Genomic DNA, 25,326 nt, shown 5'->3' on the forward strand with positions numbered 1-25,326 from the left:
CACACCAGCACCCGCCTTGCTTGCCGCCCCTCAGATGCTAAGAGCAGAGACATTCCAGAGCTCATTTCCGGTGTCTTGAGGGGGTCAAGACGAGCCTTCTAAAGAGGAACGAGTCGCCTGTTCCCTCTTCCCTTTCCCAAGGGCAAAGGTCCGAGAGCACCTCTCCGCAGGCCCCTTCTTTCCTTGCGATGGGAGCTCAAACCGCAAAGGACACCCTTTTGGCCACCAGGACAGGGACACTACAGGAACATACGTCTTGTGTCTCCGGTTCAAGAAAGCCTGTGATGACTGCCCAGGAGACAAGGACCGGAAGAGATGTTTCTTGCCCTTTCGGGCCCGTGCCATGCACAGAGCTGGCAGCGGCAGACAGGCATGGAGGGCTCATGTGCCATCCGCGGCCACCGCCTGGGTGTTAAGGGTTTGCAACTGCTTCAGCCTAGAGGCAGAGGCTCCTGGAGGGGATACTCAGCAGCATCACTTTAGAGGAAGCTCATCTACAGTGAGGACAGATTCAGACAGGGCGTGCAGGAAGGGCTTCTCTGCTCCATCTGGGAAGTCTGGGCTGGGTGGCAGGGGACTGAGGCGTCGCGAGACTACCCCTTCCATCAAAGAGACAATGGCAAAGCTGCTCCTGGCATTCCATTAGTCAGAGCTATAACCATCTCCGCTGTCAACTGGCTAACTTTTTTTTTTTTTTTTTTTTGTCTTTTTAGGGCCGCACCTGCGGCATACGGAGGTTCCCAGGCTAGGGGTCGAATCACAGCTGTAGCCCACGGCCTACACCACAGCCACAGCAATGCCGGAACTTAACCCACTGAGTGAGTCCTCATGGTTCCCAGTCGGATTCGTTTCTGCTGAGCCATGACAGGACTCCGTTTTAAAAAAAAATTTTTTTAACCTTTCTTCAATTAGTGTATTCCCGAGTGAAGAAAACTCCCACCGTTCTTTGATATTCTTCCCCAGTTCACCACTTCAGCATATTTTACCCCCCAAACTGTGTTGTTTCTATACCGGTATTTTTCAAAAAGGACAGATGGAGAAGCAGCTCATAGAGTGTAAGTCCACAGCCAATTCTTGGTTGGCGATTAACGTTTCACTCGGAGTGTAAGAAACCCAAAGACTTCCAGGACCACAGATACGCAAAGAAGCAAATTTCTCAGCAGGGCCTGGGCTGCTCCTTCTATGCATACTCTAAAATACCCTTTCATAACAGCTCCCTACCTAGCAGGACTTAAGCAACTGTTCTCTTAACTAGGACCTTCAGATCCTTAAATGCAGGGGAAATATTTTGAAATCTGGGAGAATTTATAAAAGAGGACTTAATTCACTTGGAGATTCATGTCTGCCACATGCAGTGAGGGAGGTTATTTCAAAATCACACACACAAAAATTCAAATTAGTGTTAAGTAAAAAGAAAAGAAGTCAGACTCAGCCTACTCAGGAAATATTGCTGATCCCAAATGAGAAAGCTCCTCGTCTTCAATTGTGAAGCCGTTACAGTTCACCTGCACAGAGAAAGCGGGGAGAGGGAGGGGAAAAAAAAAATGAGCTCATGCTTCTCCCTGGAGAGAAATCACTGCTTTACTTTTGAACTTTACCAAATTAACTAGGAAGACGTTCTGGTTTAGCGATTTGAAACCCTTCCTTTTGGCCAAGGTCTCCTATGTTCGAACCCAACTCACCCATCGGTCTCCTGTATAAACAAATATCAGAAGAGCCTTCAGGGCTGAAGCATCCTTAGTCTAGGATGCCCTGAGATCACAATGGACCCCTAAGGCTCCAAGGATGGCGTCTGCAGATCAGCCTGGGAGCGAGGACACTTGCGCTCTAATGCCAGTTATGCCCGAGACCTTGAGCCCAGCCCTGTGTCCCTCTGCCCTTGGTTTTCTTCCATTAAAGAAGAAGTCACCTAATCCAGTACCCAGCTCATAAGGTGAGGTGGCTGATATGAAAGCCTTTACACAGCTAAGCCAACAGCTGTCCATCCCCTTGAGGCAGGGGGGCAAGGCCCTGAAGCTAAGGGGCTGGGAACTTCCTTTCATGTCTCAGCCACATCAACCACTGGCCACTTTCTCATCGCTGAAAAGAAACAGTACGCTGAGAAACACCAAGGGCAGCTCTCGCTGGCCGGGAAGTCTAACTTAGAGCTGGTAGGCCGAAAACGAGGACTCCACACGCCCAATTTTAGGTTGTTCCATAAACTCATTCTTTCCACATTCAGTGGGGACGCTTCCATGCTGGGCACCATGCACAGGAGGAGAGACAGGCCAAAGGCGGTGCCCTCCGGGATACCCAGTCTGTTGGGAGACAGTTTGCTGCGTGTCATTCATTTGTGTCCAAACCTTCACAGCTGGAAGGGGACTCTGTCTCTTTACTTTTCAGATGATGAAACGGAGGTCACAGAGGGGCAGTGACTTGCCCAAAGCCAGCGGCGAAGGCTCAGAGCCCGGCTCATCCCCCGCTGCGTGAGGCTGTCTGTGAAGCTATGAAGCAGACCTGCGGAAGCCCATGGGCCGCCACCAGGCTCTTCCACACCAGACACACCACGTAGGTGCATTTCAGGCCAGCGGATGGGCTTTTTAACACTAGCATCTGCTGACCACTCACTCTGTGCTAGGCACCTGGGTGCTGCGTATTTACCCTCTCATAAACCTGTGACTCTGGCATAACCCATTTTACAGATGTGAAAACTGAGGCTCAAGGTGATCTCTGATTAAGTAACTCACTCAAGGCCATATAACTAATAAAGGGCAGAACAGGAGTCAAAATTCAAACTACACAACCCAATAGCAAAGCCTTCAGAAACACAGAAAGTGTCTCTTACATTACACTATATTTCTTCTAAAATTGTTCTACCCCTGATTCTTTTTTTTTTTTCCTGGCTACACCCATGGCATATGAAAGTTCCCAGGCCAGGAACTACATCTGAGTCACAGCTGTGACCTATGCCAGGCCTGGCCAGGGATCGAACCTGCATCTCTGCAGTGACCTGAGCCATTGCAGTGGGATTCTTAACCCACTGTGCCACAAGAGGAACTCCTGATCTCTGATTCTTACTGGGGCAATTTTACTTAGAATTCAGAGCCACTGTCGAAGGCTTGAAAATCTTGGTATAAGAAGAGCAAAAGATTTGATGGGTTTGTGTGACTTGCAGTTTTTATAATTTAAAACAATTTTTTTTTTTTTTGCTCTTTTAGGGCCACTCTTGCGGCATATGGAGGTTCCCAGTCTAGGAGTCCAATCGGAACTGCAGCCACCAGCCTATGCCACAGCCACAGCAATGCAGGATCCAAGCCTACACCACAGCTCACGGCAACGCCAGATCCTTAACCCATTGAGCAAGGCCAGGGATCGAACCTGAATCCTCATGGTTGCTAGTTGGGTGCGCTAACCAGTGAGCCAGAACAGGAACTCCAGTTTTTATAATTAAACACATTTACAATCAGTGTATACAATTCTCAACCTAAAAAGAGATGACTGCAGTTTAGTAGAACAATATGTAGGCTTTGAAATCCTGAGGTGTTGGGCATTTTTATGCAGAAGACTTATCACACTTTTTTTTTTTTTGTCTTTTGTTGTTGTTGTTGTTGTTGTTGTTGTTGCTATTTCTTGGGCCGCTCCCACGTCATGTGGAGGTTCCCAGGCTAGGGGTCGAATCGGAGCTGTAGCCATCAGCCTACGCCAGAGCCACAGCAACGCAGGATCCGAGCCGCGTCTGCAAACTACACCACAGCTCACGGCAACGCCGGATCGTTAACCCACTGAGCAAGGGCAGGGACCGAACCTGCAACCTCATGGTTCCTAGTCGGATTCGTTAACCACTGCGCCACGACGGGAACTCCCCTTATCACACTATTTTTTGTGCCAACTTCAGGTCCTCTAACCTATTCTGCCATTAGGACGTCAACCAACATTACATTAAGAATAAATGCAGATTTTCATTCATTCAATAAAAGTTACTGGAGCATTGGTGTTCCCATCAAGGTGCAGCGGAAACGAATCCAACTAGGAACCACAAGGTTGTGGATTCAATCTCTGGCCTTGCTCAGTGGGTTACAGATCCGGTGATGCCTTGAGCTGTGCAGGTCACAGACTTGGCTTGGATCCCAAGTGGCTGTGACATAGGCCGATGGCTACAGCTCCAATTAGACCCCTAGCCTGGGAATCTCCATATGCCACGGGGGGGGGGGGGGCCTAAAAAAAAAAAAAAAAAGGTTACTGGAGCCTGAACTATGCATCCTGCACTTTACAAGGAACTGAATGCCCTATGTCCAGTCTCCGACTGGATACTAACGTTGCTCGGCAAGTGTCTGGGACCCACGAGACAACCACAAATGTCTGCAAAGTGCAAGAATGAGAACTGAGCAAAGTTCACAACTGATCTAGGATCGGCAGCTCCTGACTAGCTTTGAGGGGGGTGGGTATGACACTTGCTCCTTTGCTCCGTAAGCTCTTCCTCTGCATGGTCCTCAACTAGACAGTCTACGACTGCAACTTCCTTCGGGCTGGAATGTCCCATGGCCACTGGTCCCTTTATTCCCTGTGCCGCCCTCCTCTTACTGTGGAGGAAACAGTATGTTTCTTCGCCGCAAAGAAAGGCTCCTATAAGCACAACGGTCATCACTGTTCCCTTCCGGGAGACGCGGATGCCGTTTAAGCCAAACCGCATGGCAATCTGCCTGCTGTCTTTCTCCCCTTCTAAAATATCCCTAGAGAAGAAAAGTGAACTTGCGTGCTCAGGAAGATGCATGGGCCATGGTCCCTTTTTTTTTTTTCCCCAAGTCAAATCAGGCGTAAGTGCCCTGCTGAAGCTATTCTCATAATTAGCATTTAGACTAGATGTAGGCTGCACACCAAAAATACATTTCCTAACCCTGCATATGTTCCCAGTGATTAAAATGCACCTCAGTGCTGTTGAAGGAGTCCAGCCACCTTCTGCTGCCAGCTGCGGCTGGGCCCCAAGTTAACCCCCAACACGCTCCCTTGAGCCCGAGAGAGGAGAGGGCACAGAGGCTGGGCCAGCGGACAGGCAGTGGGTGTGTGTTGCGGGGCAGAGGGGGGGAGCTGAGAGGCAGGACTGGAAGGTGGCTTGGGGCTGGAACAGGACTTTCCAGTTCTGCTTCAGAGTTTCCTTTGGGGATACTGTATGTCCCTGTTCAAGTTTATATATGAAAAAAGATATGTATGTGCATCAGTGGGTATGCACACAATCTCAGAATGGACGCTGTGATCTGAAAAATGGAAAGTCTTTAAAGGAATTAATTACCTAGAGTTATAGATGTGTGTGAGTGTGAGAGAGAGAGGGAGAGAGTGTGAGTGTGAGTGTGTGTGTATCTCTAGCTCCTAGATTTTCTGAGTCAGTCCAAATTTCAAGGACTCTGAGTCATCTTCACCACAAATACACTTCTTTCTGCCTGTGACGTCAAGCGCTTTGATTTGTGCTTATGAAAATAGGATCCCATATTTCCTATGTCAACAGAGAAGTCCTAGCAGCATGCATTACCGTGTTGGAAAAAAAGTTAAGCAGTGAAAAGCCAGCAGTGAAAAGATGCCTTATATTTCTTCCATCTCTCTTGCGTCCTCATATAACCATGCCTCATCTAATCCAGAAAAAAAGACTCATCTATCTGGTTTTTTCCAAAATGTGAGAGAAGTCAACTCCTCACTCCCCTCTCCTGTCACTCAAACCCACTGCCTTAGGACATCAGGAAAATAAGCTGTAATCTTAGGATGATATAATGAAAATCGGGACGGCTTCTCATTACTTACACTTCCGCACGCGTAACTTGAGCCCAGTTTTCCTTTCACCAAAAACAGCCTTTTTTTCCTGATTCTGACAGTCACGTAACAGCCTATATCCATAAAGCCCACCAAGGAATTCATCAGACTGCTAACAGTGGTTCTCTCGGGGGAACTGGAGTGGCTGGAGGAAGTGATGAAGACTCCTTTCTTCATATGCACATTTTTTAAAGTGGGAGAATTGTGTGTGCTTTTTATCTTTTCTTTTGAATGTTTTAAGTTATACATGCTCGATACAGAAAACCCAGAAACAAAAAATATCCCACAAAAAAAGGAAAAATTTTCCACAACTCAGAATATAACCAACAGTGAACGTTCACTTAAACTTTTAATTATACATATGCAAATTTTCGTACTATACATCTTCCCTTGCTTTTACACTTTTTGTCTTTTTGCCATTTCTAGGGCCACACCTGCGACATATGGAGATTCCCAGGCTGGGGTCTAATCGGAGCTGTAGCCTCCAGCCTCCGCCAGAGCCACAGCAACACCAGATCCGAGCCGTGTCTGCAACCTACACCATAGCTCACAGCAACACCGGATCCTCAACCCACTGATCGAGGCCAGGGATCGAACCCGCAACCTCATGGTTCCTAGTCAGATTCATTAACCACTGCGCCACGACGGGAACTCCCCTGCACTTATTGTTATGTCATCGTTTTCTCCATCTTTAGACATTCTTGAAATATAACTTATAAAGGCTACATAACCTTCCATTATAAGCCTAAGCCATAATTTACGAAACTCCTAACTGCTAACCATTTATAATATGTATTTCCTTTTCTTTTTCTCTTTTTTATTTTTTAAATTAATTAATTTTTTTTTTTTTTTGCCTTTTTTTGTTTTTTAAGGGCCACACCTGCGGCACATGGAAGGTCCCAGGCTAAGGGTCGAATCGGAGCTACAGCCGCTGGCCTACATCACAGCCACAGCCACACCAGATCGGAGCCGCATCTGTGACGCCACGGCTGACGGCAATGCCAGATCCTTAACCCACTGAGCGAGGCCAGGGATCAAACCCAAGTCCTCGCAGATACTAACTGGATTTGTTAGTCCTCAGCCACAACGTGAACTCCCTCTCTCTTTTCTTAAATAAATAATTTGCATGTCAATCTCTGTCCATAATCTCTGATGACTTCCTTCAGAGAGATTCCTAAAAATGGAATTACGGGATCAGAGGGTACGTAAGTGCTCCCTCTGTTCTAAGACAAAAATGTATAAGGATCCACCAAAGCTCTTTGCTCTGTCGAGACATGGGAGGCTCTGGCAGGGGGATGTGGTTACTTGCACCCACGCAACAATATTCCAGTAATTCTCCCTCTGGGAAGGTCACCTTCAACTCCATGTTCCGCTCGCAGGGAAAAACGCAAGAGTCTGTTGGGGGAGAAATCCGACCTAGGAAGTCCGGTCAGTAAGAGCCACCCTCCCAGGAACAGGATGGCTGATGCAGCCAGGCGGCATGCAGCGCAAGGCTTCTCCTGCACTGGCCATGCCCCACCCAGCCTTGGCCTTTCCAAAGGGCTGGTGGCCAGCTCCCTATCGAATTTAAGCTGCATTTGTCTAAAAGGCTCTCTGATTTTTTTTTTTTTTTTTCGTTAGTAGTATCTGGTTTTAGTAAACCTAGGCTTCTCTAAATAGGACTTCTTAGCAACCATCCAGAAAAGACTTCCTGCACCTAGGCTTCTCTCTGTGGTGACTGTCCTTGCTGGGGCCATCAGAGGGCCTCCTTCCTGGGGACATCTGTATTTGCCTCTGCTTTATTAATACAGTGTTGGTAAGCAGTGAAAAACAAACAAAACGAAATAAAACAAAACCCACCACTACTGTCAGAAGGGAAGGTTTAAGAGAAGAAGAGTCAAATTTGATGTCATAACCTCAAATGGTCCTTTCCACGCATAGAGGTTCCACGATGCCATGATTCTGGGGTCTGGCTGTTTTCATAAACTCTTTCTGCAGCAAGAGGCAGGATGAATGTCCTATGCTCCACCTGTTTGTGAGGCCCAGTACAGATGGGCTCTGATCTGCTCAAGGTCACCCAGCAAGGTTACCAGACACCAGGTCAAGAACCATGTTATCAAGCAGATGCCATCCTTCCACTTCTGCTCATCTTTGCTGACTATGCGCTGGGGAGAGGCCCTTGGGCAGGGAAAGGCTAGACCAAGTGTCACCTGACGCTCGCATGCTTACCTGTGCAAAGAGTACCACCAGGCTATCGCTGTCGGGGAATTCGAGGTGCTTGGAGTAAAAGTGATGCAGAGCAGCAATGTCACTCTGAATCAAGTCCCTCTTCTCATTGTCTAACTTATCCAGATCTGTGAGTAAACAAACCATTATTCACCAGGTAGAAAACTCTGGACTTCCAACTATATCCTTCTGGCACTGCCAAGGGCATGGAGCAGAAGCAAAAAATATGCGGAGCCCCCAGGAAATAGTCTCCTCCTTGCTTGGTCTAAGCGAGAAATCTAAGGGCAAGAAAAGCATGCCATCTCTCTCTTCCCCTCCTCTGCCAACTGGAAGTCACTCTGGACATGGAATTACAGCTGACCACTGGCAATGAGGTCGGGAATGAATGGCAATGACTGATAACCAGCCTGTCAGTCAGGGACCCCCCCACCACCACCACCACCAATTGGTCTCCGTGTCTGTGCCATGATCGAGGAAGTGGCAGCCCCTGATTTAATGCCTTTCAGTAAGGACATCAGCTGTTTACAGAACCGCAATTGAGCAAAGATCCAAAAATATTCAGCATGCCAGGAGAGCCAGCAGGAGACAACTCGGGATGTAATAATTCATCCTGCAAGTTTCTACTTCCTCTTAATTATTTCCTAGCAATCCCATCAACTCGGAAAACAAAACAAAACGAACTTGGAGTTATTTTTCAAAACAGCACACTCGTCAAAATAAAAAGGTAAAAACTGACCACTGTAAAACCCCGCCCCACCACTAAGACTCCGTATATTCGCCTTCCTTTCTTCGGTCGGGTCTAATCCACATGGAACGTGTGGCCAGGGTAGCACCTCACCCAGACACAGAAAGACTTACGTGATTCAAACTCCTTCACGGCCAACAACTTCTCGGAAGGGGTTCTCTCCGGGTGGATTTTCTAGTAAGTGGGGAAGAAATCACACAGACACAGATTTCAACAACTGGTGCAAAAAGCAGTGCTCTCACTTTCACGCTGACACAAGGGAAAAAGCAACAATTCTCAACAAAGTAAAGACAGCTGGCCAAGGAGTCTGCCACTGGGGCTCTGAGAGGGTGTGCCCACCTTCCGGATCCAAGACTCTTTTGAAAAGCGTTTAGAAGCACCTGCCTCATTCCTGACACCCAGATAATGCTATGCACACAGTAGGCTCAAAAATGCTTGTTACAGGGAAGAACAGTGGCTAGGAAACAACTTTTCGGACCCTGACTTAAAAGGGCTGCATCTACAGCTAAGCCATCCCATTTATTAGTTCTCCTTCTAAAAAGGAACAAAATCAAACCCCCATCCATTTCACACTTTCTTTAAGCATAGGCGAAAATGATCTCAAATTCTGGGGTTTCAAAAAGAACACCTTCGGTGGTATCCGTGAGCCCAGATTCACTTGAAACGTGTTGCCGGCTTTGTTCTAGACACCCCAAGAGGAGCTGACAATAGTAAACCCGCCAGGCTTTGAGGACATGAATAAACTTGGTGTTGACAAGAGTTCAAACGCAGAGCTCAAGAGCTGGCCCAAGGCCGTGTCTTTGTAATCCGGCTATTCAATTTGGGGATACAGGTGGTCCAGCCAGGCACGCGCCCCTCCCTAGTGAACATGTTACACTTCCCCTTGGTAGTTGGGTAGCTGGTCTCCCTGAATCCTTTGCAAGCAACTAGCATGCAAACGGTCTGGTTTTTTTTTAATCATCAAGTCCTAGAGAGATCAAAAGATGGCCAGGTAACTTTTCATTTAATAGACTGTTCGTAGTAGTAGTAATTACAATAGAAGTTGAATGAAACTGGTATAAACTCATCAGAGCATTCAGACAACCCTCCTGGTGCCGAAACACCTCAAGAGTTCTTGTTTGGGAGCAGAAATCTCCCATTCACAGGATCCGTTTCTCTAAGATCTGTCAGTCATTTTGCCTGGGGAAACTCTTCATTCAGGCAAGGGCACCAGTTTCTTCTGAATTCTTCACCACAGCTCTTTGAATCATGTCAGGTGGTAGGGGTAAGAGAGAACCAGCAGACTGGTCCTCCCGAGATCTTACAGATGGAATCTGATGGCCTATGTGCCACCTCACCCGTTTCCTCCTACCCTTTCCTTCCGTCCAAGGACTCGGCATATATTTAAATTGTTACTAAGGCTCCAAAAGCTAACCTCCTCCAGGGAAAGCAATTCTGATGTTTCGGTCTTGCCCTACAGGCAAGCCTTGAATGCCTTCGGTTACCCGGAGCTGGTGAAGTGGCATTTCAGCAAGCACCTGACCCGAGCCGAACAGAACGGAACGATGATCTCAGAGGTCGGAAATGTCCGCCTTCTGTTTACGATGCTGAGGCTCCTAACTCAGTCCAGGGACAGATCTGAGCTAATCGCAACTATGGCACCTGGTTTAGATTTTTTTTTTTTTTTTTTTAAGAAATAGAGAATTTTAACGGAGGGAGGTGGGGTGGAGGAAGCGATCAAGATGAGGAAAATGAAATTTCAGCTTTAAAAGATTTCCAGCACAGAGGCCCTGCCACCAGCTTATCGCTAGCTGGCAGCCCGGGCAGCCTGTTTCACCAGGTCACAGGGACACGTCCTATAGGGCTTTTCCTCCCCTCCTTGCAGTGTGGTCCTGTGCTGATCTGGCATCTACGAGCATGCAGTCGGTAAGGACTGACCGAACGAGGGGAAAGGCTGGCCGGCCCTGGCTTCTTCTCTGGAGGGAACGGTCGATGGCTCTCAGGGTCCCCGCCCTCCCCTCCTCTCCACGGGCCTTGTCTCGTATGTACTCTTCCTTCTCCTTCTCCTCGCGTATGCCATGCTTGTCCCTCCACCCCACTCCCCGCCTGCTGAGCCAGGGCAGGTAAAGGACACAGAGAGGAACAGGGCACCGCACAGGACGGGGGGCGGGGGCACGCACTGTGTGTCAGGAGGAAAAGAGGGCACATCCCAAAGCATCCACGGCCAGCCTGGGTCCCTAGGTCACTCAAATTTACTGTTCCGTTTTCACACGGTAGTTTTCATTTAAAAATATGTATTTTTCATAAAAAATAGAAAACCTATGTACTTTTTCCCAAAAAAGCATCAAAAATAGAAAAACTACAAGCCCAGAATTTCGTTGTTGTGTCTCTGTTCCTGGCCTGGGATAAGCGACATCCTCGCTGCACAGGGCAAACAAACCAGCTGATGACGCCTGCAGGGTCGTTCGCGCCCCTGTCCGAACGGATGAGATGGGAAATGGGGGTCCCCAAACGCTTGGTGAGAGATGACCACCAGGGGTCACGTGCTCATCCTTCTGACCTTTAAGAAAAAATAAAATAAAACCCACTTGAACAAGATCCCAGTTCCTCACCTGTTTGGCCAGAATTCTTGCCGTCAGCCTTACAGTCTCTGAGGGATTCCAGTTTTCCCCGAAAACAACCATGGGAGAACATTCCAGCTTGTGCATGGGCCAGTCTTCTTTCTGGGAAAGTTAAAAATATATATACATGTTACACACACACACACACAGAGCAATCAAGTTCAAGAAGAGAGGATACAGTAAGTCCTCTTCATCAAGGTCAGGTGAAATATGTTTCCTTTTGGAAGACACGGTGATGCTCACAAAAGCTAGAGCTGAAAACATCCTTTAAGACAGACGTGGTGGTATCACCTTGACCCGGGCCTGGCAAGACTGTTGGCAAGAGGAAATCTCCTCTGTGGTGTTCCACCGGGCATCTGGTATCTCGCATCCCCTCATTATTCCTAACAACACATACACCTTTCCATTATCTGCGGATGCTGTCGAGTCATAGGGCGAGCGACTTGGGTACGGGCCACGGATGTGGCTCTGCTCCCTACGGTTCTGTTCTGGCTCTGTTCTCGCATCGGGGTAAATAACTGAGAGGTGGCCTAGTGCCCTTCACAGGCGATACAAATGAAACACAAAAGGGCTTTGGCAAGGGCCCTCAGAGCCTGCCCAGGGCAACTCTTGGGAGTATTTAGGAATGCAGACTTCCTAGAGACATTTTGATAAAAGAGGAAAGCTGGACTCCTTTCTATCGGCTGCCTTGATGTTTTCTGCCCCAGGCTGAGGGAGGAGAAGCACACGGGGTGCCGTGGAGGCCAGGGAAGAAGGCCCTGAGGGCTGGGGCGTAAAGGATGATGCTGATGCTGGTGACAGGTTAGCACGAGGTGACTGGGACCTGGCTGGACAGTATGAGCTCTGATGAAAACCAGGTGTGGTGGGAGGGCTGAGAGGCCGCCAGGAGCGGACTCAGTGGCACACATTCTTTGCCCTGGTGGACCTGGGTACCGCGGAGTTCTTCCTTCTGCCTTTCCTGCCTCACAAAATGGCCCGTCTGTTCTTCCAGATGCTCAGGCCAGATCCCGGCCCCCGCCAAGTCCTCCTGGGCTCCTTCCTCTCCCTCACACTCCACAGTCACCTCTCCCGTGAATCCATCCTGTCTGCCTTCAGAACATGTCAGCACTGGAGTTTCCAGTGTGGCTCAGTGGAAACCAATCTGACTAGCATCCATGAGGACGCAGGTTGGATCCCTGGCCTCGCTCAGTGGGTTAAGGATCCAGCGTTGCCGTGAGTTTCAGTGTCAGTCACAGACGTGGCTCAGATCTGGCATTGCTGTGGCATAGACCAGCAGCTACAACTCTGATTTGACCCCAGCCTAGCCTGGGAACCTCCATATGCTGCAGGTGCGGCCCTAAAATAAATAAATAAGTAAACAAATATTAAAAAAAAAAAGAACACATCAGCATCTGATCCCTTCTCACCCCCTACCTTTCTACTCTGTGGCTGACCTGACACCCGCTTCCCGTGGCTGCCCCCTCTCCTTGTACCCAGACACCTGCTCCTGTGCCTGCTCCCCAAGGGCTATGCCCCTGAGCAGCCAGAGTGATCAATTCTGCAAGACCCAGCTCAGAGCCTTCTCAGCCCAGCACAAAAAGCAGAGTCTTAGAGATGACCCACGAGGCCACACGTGGCAGGAGTCCCCTCCGCCACTCTGAGCTCATCACCCCTACCTCGAGCCCCTGCCCCAGTCCACACATGGCTGAGAGGTCTCCTTGCTGCTCCCTGGACAGACCGAGCTTGCTCCTACCTCGAGACCTCTTGCACTTGCTGCATTTCCTGGCCAGACGCCTCGTCCCCCAGACCCTCGCCTCGTTCCCTCCCGCCCGTCTCCATGTCTGGGCTCACACGTTGCCTTCTCAAGATACCTGCCGTGAGGTGCCGTCAAAGCAGCACGTCCCCGTCAGCCCCCTTCCTTGCTGTATGTTTCTTCTTAGCACCTCTACCACCCGGCATACGACACACTAATCAGCTTTTTGGTTGCCCATGTTGGCCCCGCCCCTGCTGAAATAAAGGGGCTTAACAGTCTGTTTTGAGGATGCCCGTGACCCCAGAACCTAGAACAGTGCCTGGCATTGACTAGGCAGCCAATAAAGTCGCTAAATGAGTGAAGCTGTCTCTGTCCGCCTGCCCCCACTCCAAGAAGGGAGGACACACGTTAGTCAGCGATGCGATGCAGAGTCCGGAGCACAGACCCTTGGCTCAAGTTCCATGCCAAGATGTTCTGCTGAGTTAAGTAACACTGTGCTGACCAGAACTAAGAGCAGGAAGAGAAAGAAATGACAAGATATGCACAGGGGAGAAGTGAGATCTGTTTTTAGCCAAAGCCTAAAATGAGAGCACAGTGATAAGGCAACAAGGCAGGAACAGGTGGGTCCTGCTCCCATCAGACAAACAAGCTCCCTCCCCAAATGCAAAGCAAAAAGGGAAAGACAAAGAGAGCTTCTGGCCTTGGGATGTCCAAGGGAGGTGAGGTCCACCAGCTGGGGACAGCTGGATACAGGTGACAAAAAGAACACATCTCCACTGTGACCCCAGGAATGCTAAGAAAAGGCCTTTGCAGGGCCTTGATGATGCTGTTTTCTGAACCGTAGGTAGTGTCTTTGGTGTTTGACAATGAGATCTGGGAGTAAAGTTTAATGTTAACTTTCCTTCCTTTCTTTTTCTTCTTCTTTTTTTATGGCTTTATAGGGCTGCACATGTGGCATATGGAAGTTCCCAGGCTAGAGGTCGAATCAGAGCTGCAGCTGCCAGCTTTCCCTAGAACCACAGCAATGCCAGATCTGAGCCGTGTCTGGCACGGCTACTCCACAGCTCAGGGCAACGCTGGATCCTTAACCCACTGAGCGAGGCCAGGGATCGAACCTGAGTCTTAAAGGATACTAGTCGGATTCATTACTGCTGAGCCACAATGGGAACGCTTAACATTTCTTAATATGATTAATGCATTATTACGATTTATTCCTAGAATTAACAGTGACTTAATGTGAATATAAGTAACACCCAATGTTGACATGCACTGATGCTAACGTCCTCGAAGGGAAGGGGACCTAACCACAGGACAGGCTCTGGGGGCAGAGCAGAGAGCTGTCAAGTAAGAGGACACTGGTCTGGGGCTCGGGGAAACCTGCATTCTTCACCCGCCCTCTGCAGCGGAGCAGCTATGTGACGCCAGGCAGGCCTCTTAATCCCTCTGCATCTGCATCCTTGGCTGTCAATAACATGATCCTTGAGTTACTTAGCAGGTCCAGAAGTCTAAGTCTATGATTTTACACCTTCCAGCAGTGATAATCAGACACAAAGCTTCAAGACTGCCCACAAACACAGGACCTTCAGAAGGCATAACGAGGCATTTGGGCAACCACAAAGGGCCGTCCTGAGGCTCCAATAAATGAGAGAACCCCAAGAAGCACTCAGACCAGTGCCTGGCACACAGTGCGCTCTCAACAAACGCCGGTGACTGCTCATTTACTGCTTCCTTCATTCCTTCACTGAGCCTGCAACGGACCCCGAGACAGACATGGGAGATGGCATCTCTGACTTCAAGTAGTTTATGACTACATCAGAACCCAAGGTCAAAGCAAGGGCATCTAGGATGTGATACAGTCACACACAGAGCAGGGAGGTCAGAGAACCGGCTAAGTTCAAGAAGTGCAGAATCACATAAGCTCCATCGAGGGTGACTTAACCAGGTAAGAAGTTTTCACCTGCTGTCAGAAGGTGGAAACGACAGAGATGTACCACAAGGCACTACTCGCCTTTAATTCTTTTTCTTTCTCTTTTTTTTTGGCCAGGTCTGCGGCCTGTGGAAATTCCTGGGCCAGGGATCGAAGCCATGCCAAAGCAGTGACCCAAGCCACTGGAGTGACAAAGCCAGATCCTTAATCCGCGGAGCCCTCAGGGAATTCTTCGACTTTCATTCTTCAACAGCAACAACAACAACAACAAAAGTTGAGGGGAGAGGAGCCTGCAGTAGAAGTGTCAGCTGGGTTTGAGCACAGCCTGATGCACTTCCTCTGTCACAGACATGGTCCACACACCTTAGAGAACCTGGCAGGGGCAATTTGCCCCAATTTTGCCTAGAAGAAATTATAAACAATCAGATTGGACAAAACTGAAACCAAAAAAAAATTAAGCTAACCTAACAGATAGGAATAAGGGTTACCATGAATAGCGGTTTTTTTTTTTTGCTTTGTGCTTTGTTTTTTAGTATTGGCAGTTCCACTATACACAGAATGGTTCTATAACTATACGCTTTTAAAAATGTTTTCTCCCATTTCCTCAAACTTTTTCTACTAGTGTTCTTCAAATTCAAGCTGTTATTCCTTCCCTGATTGCAACCTTTAAAAATTTAATGTAAACCTCAGATGGATCCCATTTTCCAGGAAAGTAATACACAAATAAATGCACAGGAAAGATTCAAAAGGACATATGCCAAAGCATTACCAGTGATTTTCTCTGGAAGGATAAATTTATAAATTATGGATACTCTTTCTGTTCTTCTTTCAGTCTGTACTTTGACTGAGCATGGATTATTTGTGCAATAAATTTAAAGAATAAAATCCATGCAGCAGTAAGATAAGGGAACTTCTGGTACCTTTTTAAAGTTCTGGTTCACTTTCAGCCCATGTAATAATGGTTCTGCATGACTCTCCTTTCTCTGCATGGACAAACACACCTAAAGAGGGAGAAAGAGCCGCAAAATGGCCTCATGGTGCACCTGCATTTCCAGCACTGGAAGAAAAGAGTGACTGTTGTGTCATCCAGTTTTCTGCTGAGCAAATGATACATTGTCTCCCTGCATAAAGAGACGGGACTGTTGTTGTGAAGTCCCCTGTTCGGACTCTTGCATTTGGTGTTTCTCTTGCTCTGAGCTTTCAACCCAGACCAGGTCCACTTTTACACATGCTGTGTGATTTTCTGAACTGTGGAGCAGTATGCCTTGGTGATTTCTTCAAATGTGCAACGGTAAGAAAATGGCACAGATTTCTGCTCTCCACGACCCTTCTCTGCGAGAGGAAGAGGGCAAAAGGAAATCGGGGCTCAGTGACCCCCTTACACAAAGATGACGGACACTGCGGAAACTGTCCCCATCCCAGGCACATCTGCTTTGTTTCCTGTTTCTGTAAAAGAGGGATGGGATGCACTCATTTATTCTTATACACCTTTTCCTAGGGGTCATGTTAAACACGCAGAAAAAAGAGTGGCTCTGTGGAAGGTGCTTCCTGTGTCTGCGATAAGAGAGCAAAGTGAACTTACCCGGGACTAAACCTACGACTCTGGTCCCATTCACTCATCACCCAAACGACAACTGGCCACGGGAGGATTTCTTAGACATCCTGTACACTTCGGTTACTTTCTAATCAATGATGAAAGTCAAGAATATTCTCGAGTCTTTGATCACATGCTCCTCACACGTGCTTTGGAAAATCTCCATCAGGATAGGCTCCTTCCCACTTTCAAAAGCACACTCCTAGTCCCATCGCCTCCATTCATAAAACATATCATCTTCTTCTATTTCTTGATGTTGGGAAATAATACTCCAGAAAGTTCGACTCCACAATGCTTCCCCTATGAAATAACTTGAAAAACAAAAAAAACAAAAAAAAACCCACTCTTCCTCTTCAAACGTGTCACGATTTAATGAAAAAGTCTAAGTGGGTGACTAATACACTTAGCTTCCCAGGCATGTTTATAAAAATAAATATAGTTCATTAAAACTCGCAGGTGACACACCAAGCCTAACTAAAAAGGAATTCTTCTTTCTTTTATATTTCCTCTCATTACCTTTTCATGCATCATCAATTAAAATCTTTCCTCTGGCAGGATCCCACTGAGTCAAGGAAGCCAACAGGAGAGGAAAGGGGACAAGACAGAGCCAAATTTTATAACATAAAGCATGACCCTAAAGCCCTGCAATCAGAGAGGAGGGCTCGCGAGGACCCACAGAGAGCCGAGGATCTCCCGAGATGCTGTGTTCCGTGGAAGGACAACCCAGGGAGGAATGCAGGCCTTAGGCTCTTGCAGAGGTTTCTGGAAAGACAAGAGCACTAGCAGGGGTCTTCCCTTTCACCTCCACGAAAGGCCACTTCTCCTAGAGGGTCCTCAGGCCCCCTAGCACGGTGCTGGAAAAGGGGCAAAGGCCACCGCCGGCCGTCTGCGGCTGTGTGACCGTGGGTGGGTTACCCGACCTCCGTGGGTGCCGTTTTCTTATCGATGGGTGACCTCCTTTCCAGCCCCCGCCCCCATCTGCTGTGTGGTACTGGTGGCCCCCTGGGGACTCCCGGCGGGAGGGGTCTGCCTTTAAAGGAGGCCCAGCTAAGGACCAGCGGCTGAGGGCCGTGTCTCAGGCAGAGAATCGCTCAATCACCTTCCCCGTCTCACCGCTGCGCTCACTTGTGCCACGTTTCATCCTGTAACACAGCTTCCACCTTGCTCCCATCCAAGCACTCCCTCGGGTGAACCCCTGAACACGTTATTTTTTTCATTTTTGGCGAGTCCATGGCAAATGGAGTTCCCAGGCCAAGGATCAGACGCAAGTTGCAGCTTCAGCAATGCCAGATCCTTTGATCCGCTGTGCTGGGCTGAGGCTCGAAGCTGCATCCTGGTGCTGCAGACACCGTGCCAATCCCGTTGCATCACAACAGGGACACTCCTGAATACATTTTTACGTGGAGCAAATGCCAGGTTCCTCCCTGAGGATTTTAAGACGGAAGCCCTGGTACAGCCAGTTATTTCTAGGCACATACTTTGACTAAAACTTTATGACCCTTCTGCCTTATTATCAAACAATGCCCTGCACTTGTTAAGTTCTTCGGTGCTAAAGGGTGAAAAACCTCAATGGTGATGAGCCTCCGCCTTCAACAGAGGAGACGGATGAAACAAAAATGAAACTTACAGGTCACATCCAGCCTCACCTCCAGAAGTGAGTGGCTTCAGGAACTGTGGTATCACTTGTCCTCGAGAAGGAGACTTTGGTCCGAGACACTTTACAGAGCATAAAATAACTGACCTGCAGAAGCACTCTCTAGGACCGAAGGTGCCCTGGCCCACGAACTGGGTGGGGGGCAGGGAAGACTGCTCATCACAAGGCTGGACACGGCAAGCTTGGCCCAGACCTTTTACGTGACTTAGGATTCCAGAAGCAGACCCCCCATCCCGGGGTTCCCTGCTACAAGCCATCTCATTATGATCGGACCTGTGCAATTCGTCTACAGGAGGAGAATGTATAGGCTGTCGAGCTGCTTGATGTAAAGCAGTAATGAAGGGGCATTCTGGGAGTTCCCGTCGTGGTTCAGTGGTTAACGAATAGACTAGGAACCATGAGGTGTGGGTTTGATCCCTGGCCTTGCTCAGAGGGTTGAGGATCCGGTGTTGCCATGAGCTGTGGTGTAGGCTGCAGACACGTCTTGGATCCCGCATTGCTGTGGCTCTGGCGTAGGTCGGCGGCTACAGCTCCGATTCGACCCCTAGCCTGGGAACCTCCATATGCCACGGGAGCGGCCCAAGAAATGGCAAAAAGACCAAAAGGGGGGGGGGCATTCTGTTCGCGCAGGTTGATGTCCTTGGTAACTGTGAACCTCCCAAGGCACAGCACCCATCACTGTGAGTCTGCAAATCTGGGAGACTAGGTCCTAACAGCAAGAGACCCACAATGGCCACCCTGAGACCCCAACCTGGACCATGACTCCTCAAAACAGTGCCACTTGGAAGACAGCTCAGTAGCACACTCGGAGACCCAGGGGCAGCTCGGCATCTCACTGATTCCCATGTTCTAGAGTATGCAGAGTTTACAATTCCGAGAATTAAGACTCACCCATAACAAGCATGACTCAGCGCACACCACTGGGGAGCTCAAGTTCTTAGAATCCATCTATTCTCTGAGGTGAAAAACAAACCTTCAATAAAGTATGCTGTGTGCTTTATTCTCTGCATAAAGCTAAGCTTCAGTGCAGCCTCAATTGCTGTACTGATATTATTTGTAAGCCCTCACACCTGCGCCTAGCATCACGGATAGTATAGAACTGTCACATATCCATCACATCATTTGGTCCTTACAAGGCATCACGATAGAACCACTGTCCTCGTTGACATTTAAAGAAACCGAGACTGCGATTTCCTCTGAATTGAAGAGCTCGTCAGATGCAGAGCTGGGCTATGTCCTCAGTCTTCTGGGTTATAATATAATACTCTGACCCCATGACATTTACTAGTTTGCCTCTTTAAAGAACCAGAACATAATGAGTTACTTTTTCGAGAAGGGTTTAACTTAAACATAGAAACAGCTAACTTATCAGGCCTGGAACCAAATCATGCCATTCCCAGGGCTCACTGCTCTCTTAAATTGCACAGCAACCTAGCCACGGAATTCTCTACCCACGATCGACAGGAGCAAAGTATGATCCTCTTCTTCAAAAGCAGCCAGAGTTCCCTTTGTGGCTCAGTGGTAACAAATCCGACTAGTATCCATGAGGACGTGGGTTCGATCCCTGGCCCCACTCAGTGGATCTGGTGTTGCTATGAGCTGCAAGGTAGGTCACAGTCACAGCTCAGATCCTGAGCTGCCGTGGCTGTGGCATAGGCCGGCAGCTTCAACTCCTAGCATAGGAGCCTCCACATGCTGCAAGTGAGGCCCTAAAAAAGCAAAAGCAGCCACACTCCCTGAAGGACAAGCCCATCGCCATCCTCGCTGCCCCACAGGCTGACAGCCTCGGGAAGCCTGCCGTGGAGACACAGGGTGGTGGACATGCACGTGGCCTGCAAAGCTACGGCGGCTGTTCCCATGCCAATGGCTCGGCCTATGCTTCCTACTGGCCAGGGGTGCCTGTGACAGGAGCCCCAGTGGTCAGATGAGACACTGGAGCTTAGCCACCTCTCCCACTGGTAACAACGCCCCGAGACCAGATGCACAGAAAGAAGACAGGAAACAATGAAACCTGGGTAATGAGAGGTGGACCCCGGCTGGGGCGGGAAGAACATCAGGTCTGGGAAGAACAGCAAATAAGAGGTGCAGATACGGACAAACCCTGTCACTTAGAGCCACCATTTAATGGCATGAGCATTTCTAAGGAGTGTTAGCAGGTTTTCCTTTTTAAAATAGACTGGAGTTCCCTGGTGGCCTAGCAGCTAAGGATTTAGCACTGTCACTGCTGTGGTAATGGGTGGTTCTATCCCCAGGAAATTCCACATGCCAGGGGCATGGTCAAAACTTAAAAATAAAATAAAAATTAAAATAGACTGGGCAGGGTATACAGAGATTGACGATCCTATTCCCCCAAATTCAAATTGTTGGAATATGGGGAGTTCCCGTTGCGGCTCATCAGAAACGAATGTGACTAGTGTCCATGAGGATGCAGGTTCAATCCCTGGCCTTGCTCCGTGGGTTAAGGATCTGGTGTTGCCATGAGCTGTGGTGGAGGCTGGCAGCTACAGCTCCATTTCGACTCCTAGCCTGGAAACTTCTATCTGCTACAGGTGTGGCACTAAGAAGACAAAAAAAACAAAAAACAAAAAACAAAAAACCGAATTGTTGGAACATGGAACGCATTTTCTGTAAAATACCAGGAACATTTTGTAGACCTACATAGTCAAATAGAAAAGGTGGGAAATTCCACTCCTTGACCCTCAATGGGTCCACCAAGAGCCCCTCACACTCCCCCTGAGCTTCCCATCCCGGGGTTACAGGACTCCCCTGAGACGTATCCCTCAAGCCAGCTGGCCTGTGGCTTATATGCATCCCGCCTCCCCAACGCGTTCAGCCCCAACCGCTGCTGAGGCACCACCCCTAGGTCTCCAGGTCCAAGTTCAGGGAAGCCTCCCCCACCCTCTGGCTATACACGAGCTGCGCCAGGGGCTCACCTAAGTCTAGCTGGAATCAGACTGGGTTAGAACAGCCTGAGGGTGACATGTGCCCTGCAAGAGGAATATATACATATAAAGACCAGCGAGAGCAAAGATTAAAATGCTTTAAGGACAGCATTTAAACACTTTCCATTGGTCATCTCTGCATGTTCCATCTGTTGCTGGCAGCCTGGAGGGCAGACCATCGACCTTGGCCATACACCTGCTGGTACCCAACATGGCTCTCTTTGGGTCTTTCCCACTTCACCAGTGCCTCATTTCTGATCCCATAGGTGGCCCCGAAATGATACTGCCCGTCCCTGGTTGCCCGTCGGTTCCAGGCCAGCAGACAGGGGATCCAGCCTCATCCTACGCCACAACGAGGGTTTCCAGCCCTGGCTGCAGGAGGGCACGGGGACGCCCTGACAAGGAAGAGAAGGCCCCTGGGGTCTCTCGATCTTCAGAGGAAACGAGGCCCTCCCTGCCAGGTGGCCCAACACCTACCTGACACTCCACATTGCAGTAAAATGCCTGCTTGCATCTTCCACATTTGGACAATCCTTCTTTCCTTAAAAACAGAAAGGGCACTGTAGTGGCGAGAGGCAGAGAAACGTGAAGCTGCACAATTTTATCATGCAATAGCAACAGCCATCTGGTCTGAAAGCAGAGCCAAGAGTCACCTTACCTTGCTCTCCCACTGATAAGTGGCATTTTCCCAAAGGAGAGTTTGACCAGATTCAACCCTTGAGTAGTGAGTGAGGCAAAGGTACACGTGCTAACATTTACCAACCCCGACAGGGTGAAGGGCACTTTCCAAAGAGACCAATGACATACCCTTTGACTCATCAGCCTGGCCTGGGACACTACAGCTGTGAACGTCACCTGTGCTATTATTCATTCGTCGGGGGTGAGCCAAAGGCTCTTATGTCCTGATTTTCTCACCTGCTAAAAAGGGACAGAAATAAACAAAGTCATCCTGGAAGCTGGAGCCTGTAAAGACGGAGGATGAAGGTCCACCTACTTCAGTGAAAACGCAATGTGAGTGACAGCCTCTAGGATTTAGAGATGCCAGTGATGCCGAAGAGAGCATGGAGCACATCAGTAATGCTAATGAGATCTGGAAGGCTACGTTTGAACACAGTGCAGCCCACAACAAGGACCTTCTGCATAGTCCAGGGAACCGTAGTTAAGAGCTTATAATAATCCATGAGGGACAAGAACCCAAAAAAGACTAGTTACAGATGCATCTGTATAACTGAATCACTTGGCTGTATACCTAAAAACTAACACAACGTAAACCAGCTACACTTTAATTTTTGAAAGAGAGAAGAAAAAGGAAAAAAATGCAACTCAGCAAGTGGGAACAGATTCTTGAATAAACTATTACTGGATCTGACTGGAACACATCTCCACCTCGCCCGTGTACTACTGAGCGATTCTTCTGCCTCGTCACAATTCCCTCAGTCCTCCCCGTTCACTGCCACAGAGCCCACGGATATCGCTGTTGCCAAACTGTTAGGTGTTGGTGCACTGGTTGACCAACCCGAGTTTTTCCAAAAACTGTGAAGCCAGTGAAATAAACCACCGATGACAGAACTCCTAAAACAAATTTTTGAGGTTGGGGGGAGAACCCCATGATTCAATCAGAGCACTCTCTGCAAAGCGGATTCTCACCCACCGTGCCGAAGCCAGTCTGCTGACTTAGAGAAATGCTGATGCCGTGAAGGGCATGCCCGCTGCTGCCAGGGCTGCCCCCAGCACTGCAGCGGTGCCCCGTCATGCCCAACCCCCGTCTTCTGCAGTGCACCCGGGGAGCTGCTGTCTTATGACATACACACGATCACGCTGCAGCGTCCGCCTCTGCTCTTTGTCAGCGAGTGGCAGTCACCACACTCCTCCCACGGAATCAGGAAAATGTTCCAAGAATGCTACTGTTGGAACAAAACAGACGGCCTTGCAGTTTTCATGACAGCACTTGGATTCCAAGAAGCAGACTGAAGAATGTGTGGGAGAAAAACGCATCTTGCAGTTGAGGTATAAATAAATATTCCAAGTTTGCACATCTCCGTGGTTCAAAAAGGAACCCACTAATTTGGCTGAGTGGAGTCTCTGGCCTGAAATCCCCTCGGAGGGTGCATCTGGGCGAGAGGCACGGTCCCTGCTCTCCTGCGTTTTATGCTAAGGGGGAAAGGACGGATGATGCGCCCAGCAACAACTGTGAAGTGACTGGTGGGCAAGCGTGAAGTGCACCGACCGCGAAGAAATGCCAAGGGGATGGAAGACAGAGACGGGCAAAGCCAAGGAGGGAACTTCGAAAATTCTCTCCAAAAAGAAGTGCCTTTGGAACGGGACAAGGGAAGGGGAGGCACCACCATTACAACAGCCCCCCCAAGACAGCCACTTGCTAACGCAGGGTTTGCAGGGGGAGAACCACGTAACTCAGAATTTCACTGAAGCTACCAACTCTCTCCAACCACCCATCGTCTGCCCAGATCCCGAGCAACCACAGAAAATTCTGTGTAATCTCAAGGGTCATGAGCCCCTTAAGTCTACACATGGACCAGTGAAGAGCCTCTGAAACCAGAATTAAGGACCCCTGACAAAAAAGATTAGGAAATTATCACAAAAATGTCTTGATGAGCCCTATACCACACCCAAAAAAGCAAGGATTAAATAGAGAACTCTTCTTGCACATGTGCCAGCAGTAAAGCTAATACTGAACCAAGGTTTATTTTCAGCCTCAAGGTAGCACCTCAGGGAAGAGAAAAAGCAATTGGGTCCTGCTGAGCTCAGGAAGAGCTCCAGTGGGATTTCAGCAAAATAATAAGTCCCTGGAGGCCGGGCTTCATTCAGCAAGTCACCAAGTCCACAGCCACCAACCAGGATCACCAGGGAGAATGCGCTAACCTGTCAGACTGGTCATCAGTAATTCCTACTACCAACCCCGGTTCTTTGCCAGCTGTGGTCAGTAGACGGCCAAAGGTCTGGAGACCCTTGCGGGAGGTCCATGAGGTGAAAAAACTATTTCCAGAACGAAACTACTGCTCTCCTATCTTGACGTCTGGGCTCCACGTCCAGGGTGTGAGGTGCCTCAAGGGTGAAACCTGGGATGCTTTAGTGCAAATCAGAGCAGTGGCACCAAGCAGTCCCAGCAGTCCTCACCCCCGCACACTCCCAGGAGCGGGGGAAAAGCCAGTTTCACTTGACAATACCCCGAATGAAGCGGGAACCAATACTGACGTCGCTAAATCTGGACTCTTTGGTTTTTTTTTTTTTTTTTTTTTGTCTCTGTCTTTTCTTGGGCCGCACCCACGGCAGGTGGAGGTCCCAGGCTAGGGGTCTAATCGGAGCTGTAGCCACCAACCTACACCACAGCCACAGCAACGCCAGATCCAAGCCCCGTCTGCGACCTACACCACAGCTCATGGCAACGCCGGATCCTTAACCCACTGGGCAAGGCCAGGGATTGAACTCGCGACCTCATGGTTCCACGTCGGATTCGTTAACCACTGCGCCACAACGGGAACTGCGGAATGTATCTTTTTTGACATCGTGTAACGAGATGGGAGGAAGGCAGGAACTGTGCTCCCACCGAAGGATGGCGGTTGTCTCACGGAAGATCACCTGCAGCTGTAAACGGAACCAGCCACGGTTGTCTTGAAGTACCGCTTTTACTTTAGACAAACTGGTCGCTCAGACTCGCGTGTTTGCAGATACATTATGGGAATGAATGACGCGAGCCCATTACGTCAAGGAAAACAATTGGTATTATCTGCGGCTGATGATAAATGTGGGCTTCTGAGCCCGAATGAGAATTCTGGAACATACATAATCTGCCACCCTGAGCTCAACAATCTCTCATCTGAAGAGACTGGTGGTGGGATTAGCAACTGTGATGCTTTGATATGGTTTGATGAAATCAAGTTTTAGAAAGTCTGTATCATTTACTGAGCCAATGTTTTCCAAATGACTAGTGTAGGATATTTGAAAAATTATACATGGCTAAAGGAATCAAAGTGCAAGACAGACTAAAGAATTTTAATAGAGCACATAAGTTCACAAAAACGGCTTCAGATTGCACGTTACCACTAACTTTTGAGACAAAATTACTTATTGAGTTCTGGTGTTGAATTGAAGAATACCCCCAATTGGCTGAGAAGGCTATTAAAATACTCC

The 25,326-nt window shown here is 48.8% G+C and overlaps 1 protein-coding gene and 1 long non-coding RNA gene across 4 annotated transcripts in view; both read right to left on the minus strand.

Annotated features, from left to right (window-relative positions):
• SMYD2 (SET and MYND domain containing 2) overlaps window positions 1–25,326 on the minus strand; it is a 52,703-nt gene that overhangs the window by 11,209 nt on the left and 16,168 nt on the right. The window contains exons 1-6 of one of the 3 annotated variants that reach the window (XM_021101981.1): window positions 21,655–21,702; window positions 21,169–21,222; window positions 11,320–11,430; window positions 8,842–8,902; window positions 7,987–8,111; window positions 1,438–1,505 (exon numbers count right to left, since the gene is read on the minus strand). In XM_021101981.1, coding sequence (XP_020957640.1) covers window positions 1,438–1,505; window positions 7,987–8,111; window positions 8,842–8,902; window positions 11,320–11,415 — 350 coding nt within the window. In that variant the 5' untranslated portion in view covers window positions 11,416–11,430; window positions 21,169–21,222; window positions 21,655–21,702. 3 annotated transcript variants of the gene reach the window in all.
• On the minus strand, window positions 11,620–18,693 carry LOC110255528. Its single transcript, XR_002335973.1, has 2 exons — window positions 14,176–18,693; window positions 11,620–12,503 (listed from the first exon to the last, which is right to left on the minus strand). It is a non-coding gene; the product is annotated as an uncharacterized LOC110255528 (long non-coding RNA).

Source organism: Sus scrofa, chromosome 9, assembly GCF_000003025.6.
Source record: "Sus scrofa isolate TJ Tabasco breed Duroc chromosome 9, Sscrofa11.1, whole genome shotgun sequence".
Taxonomy (NCBI): Eukaryota; Metazoa; Chordata; class Mammalia; order Artiodactyla; family Suidae; genus Sus; species Sus scrofa.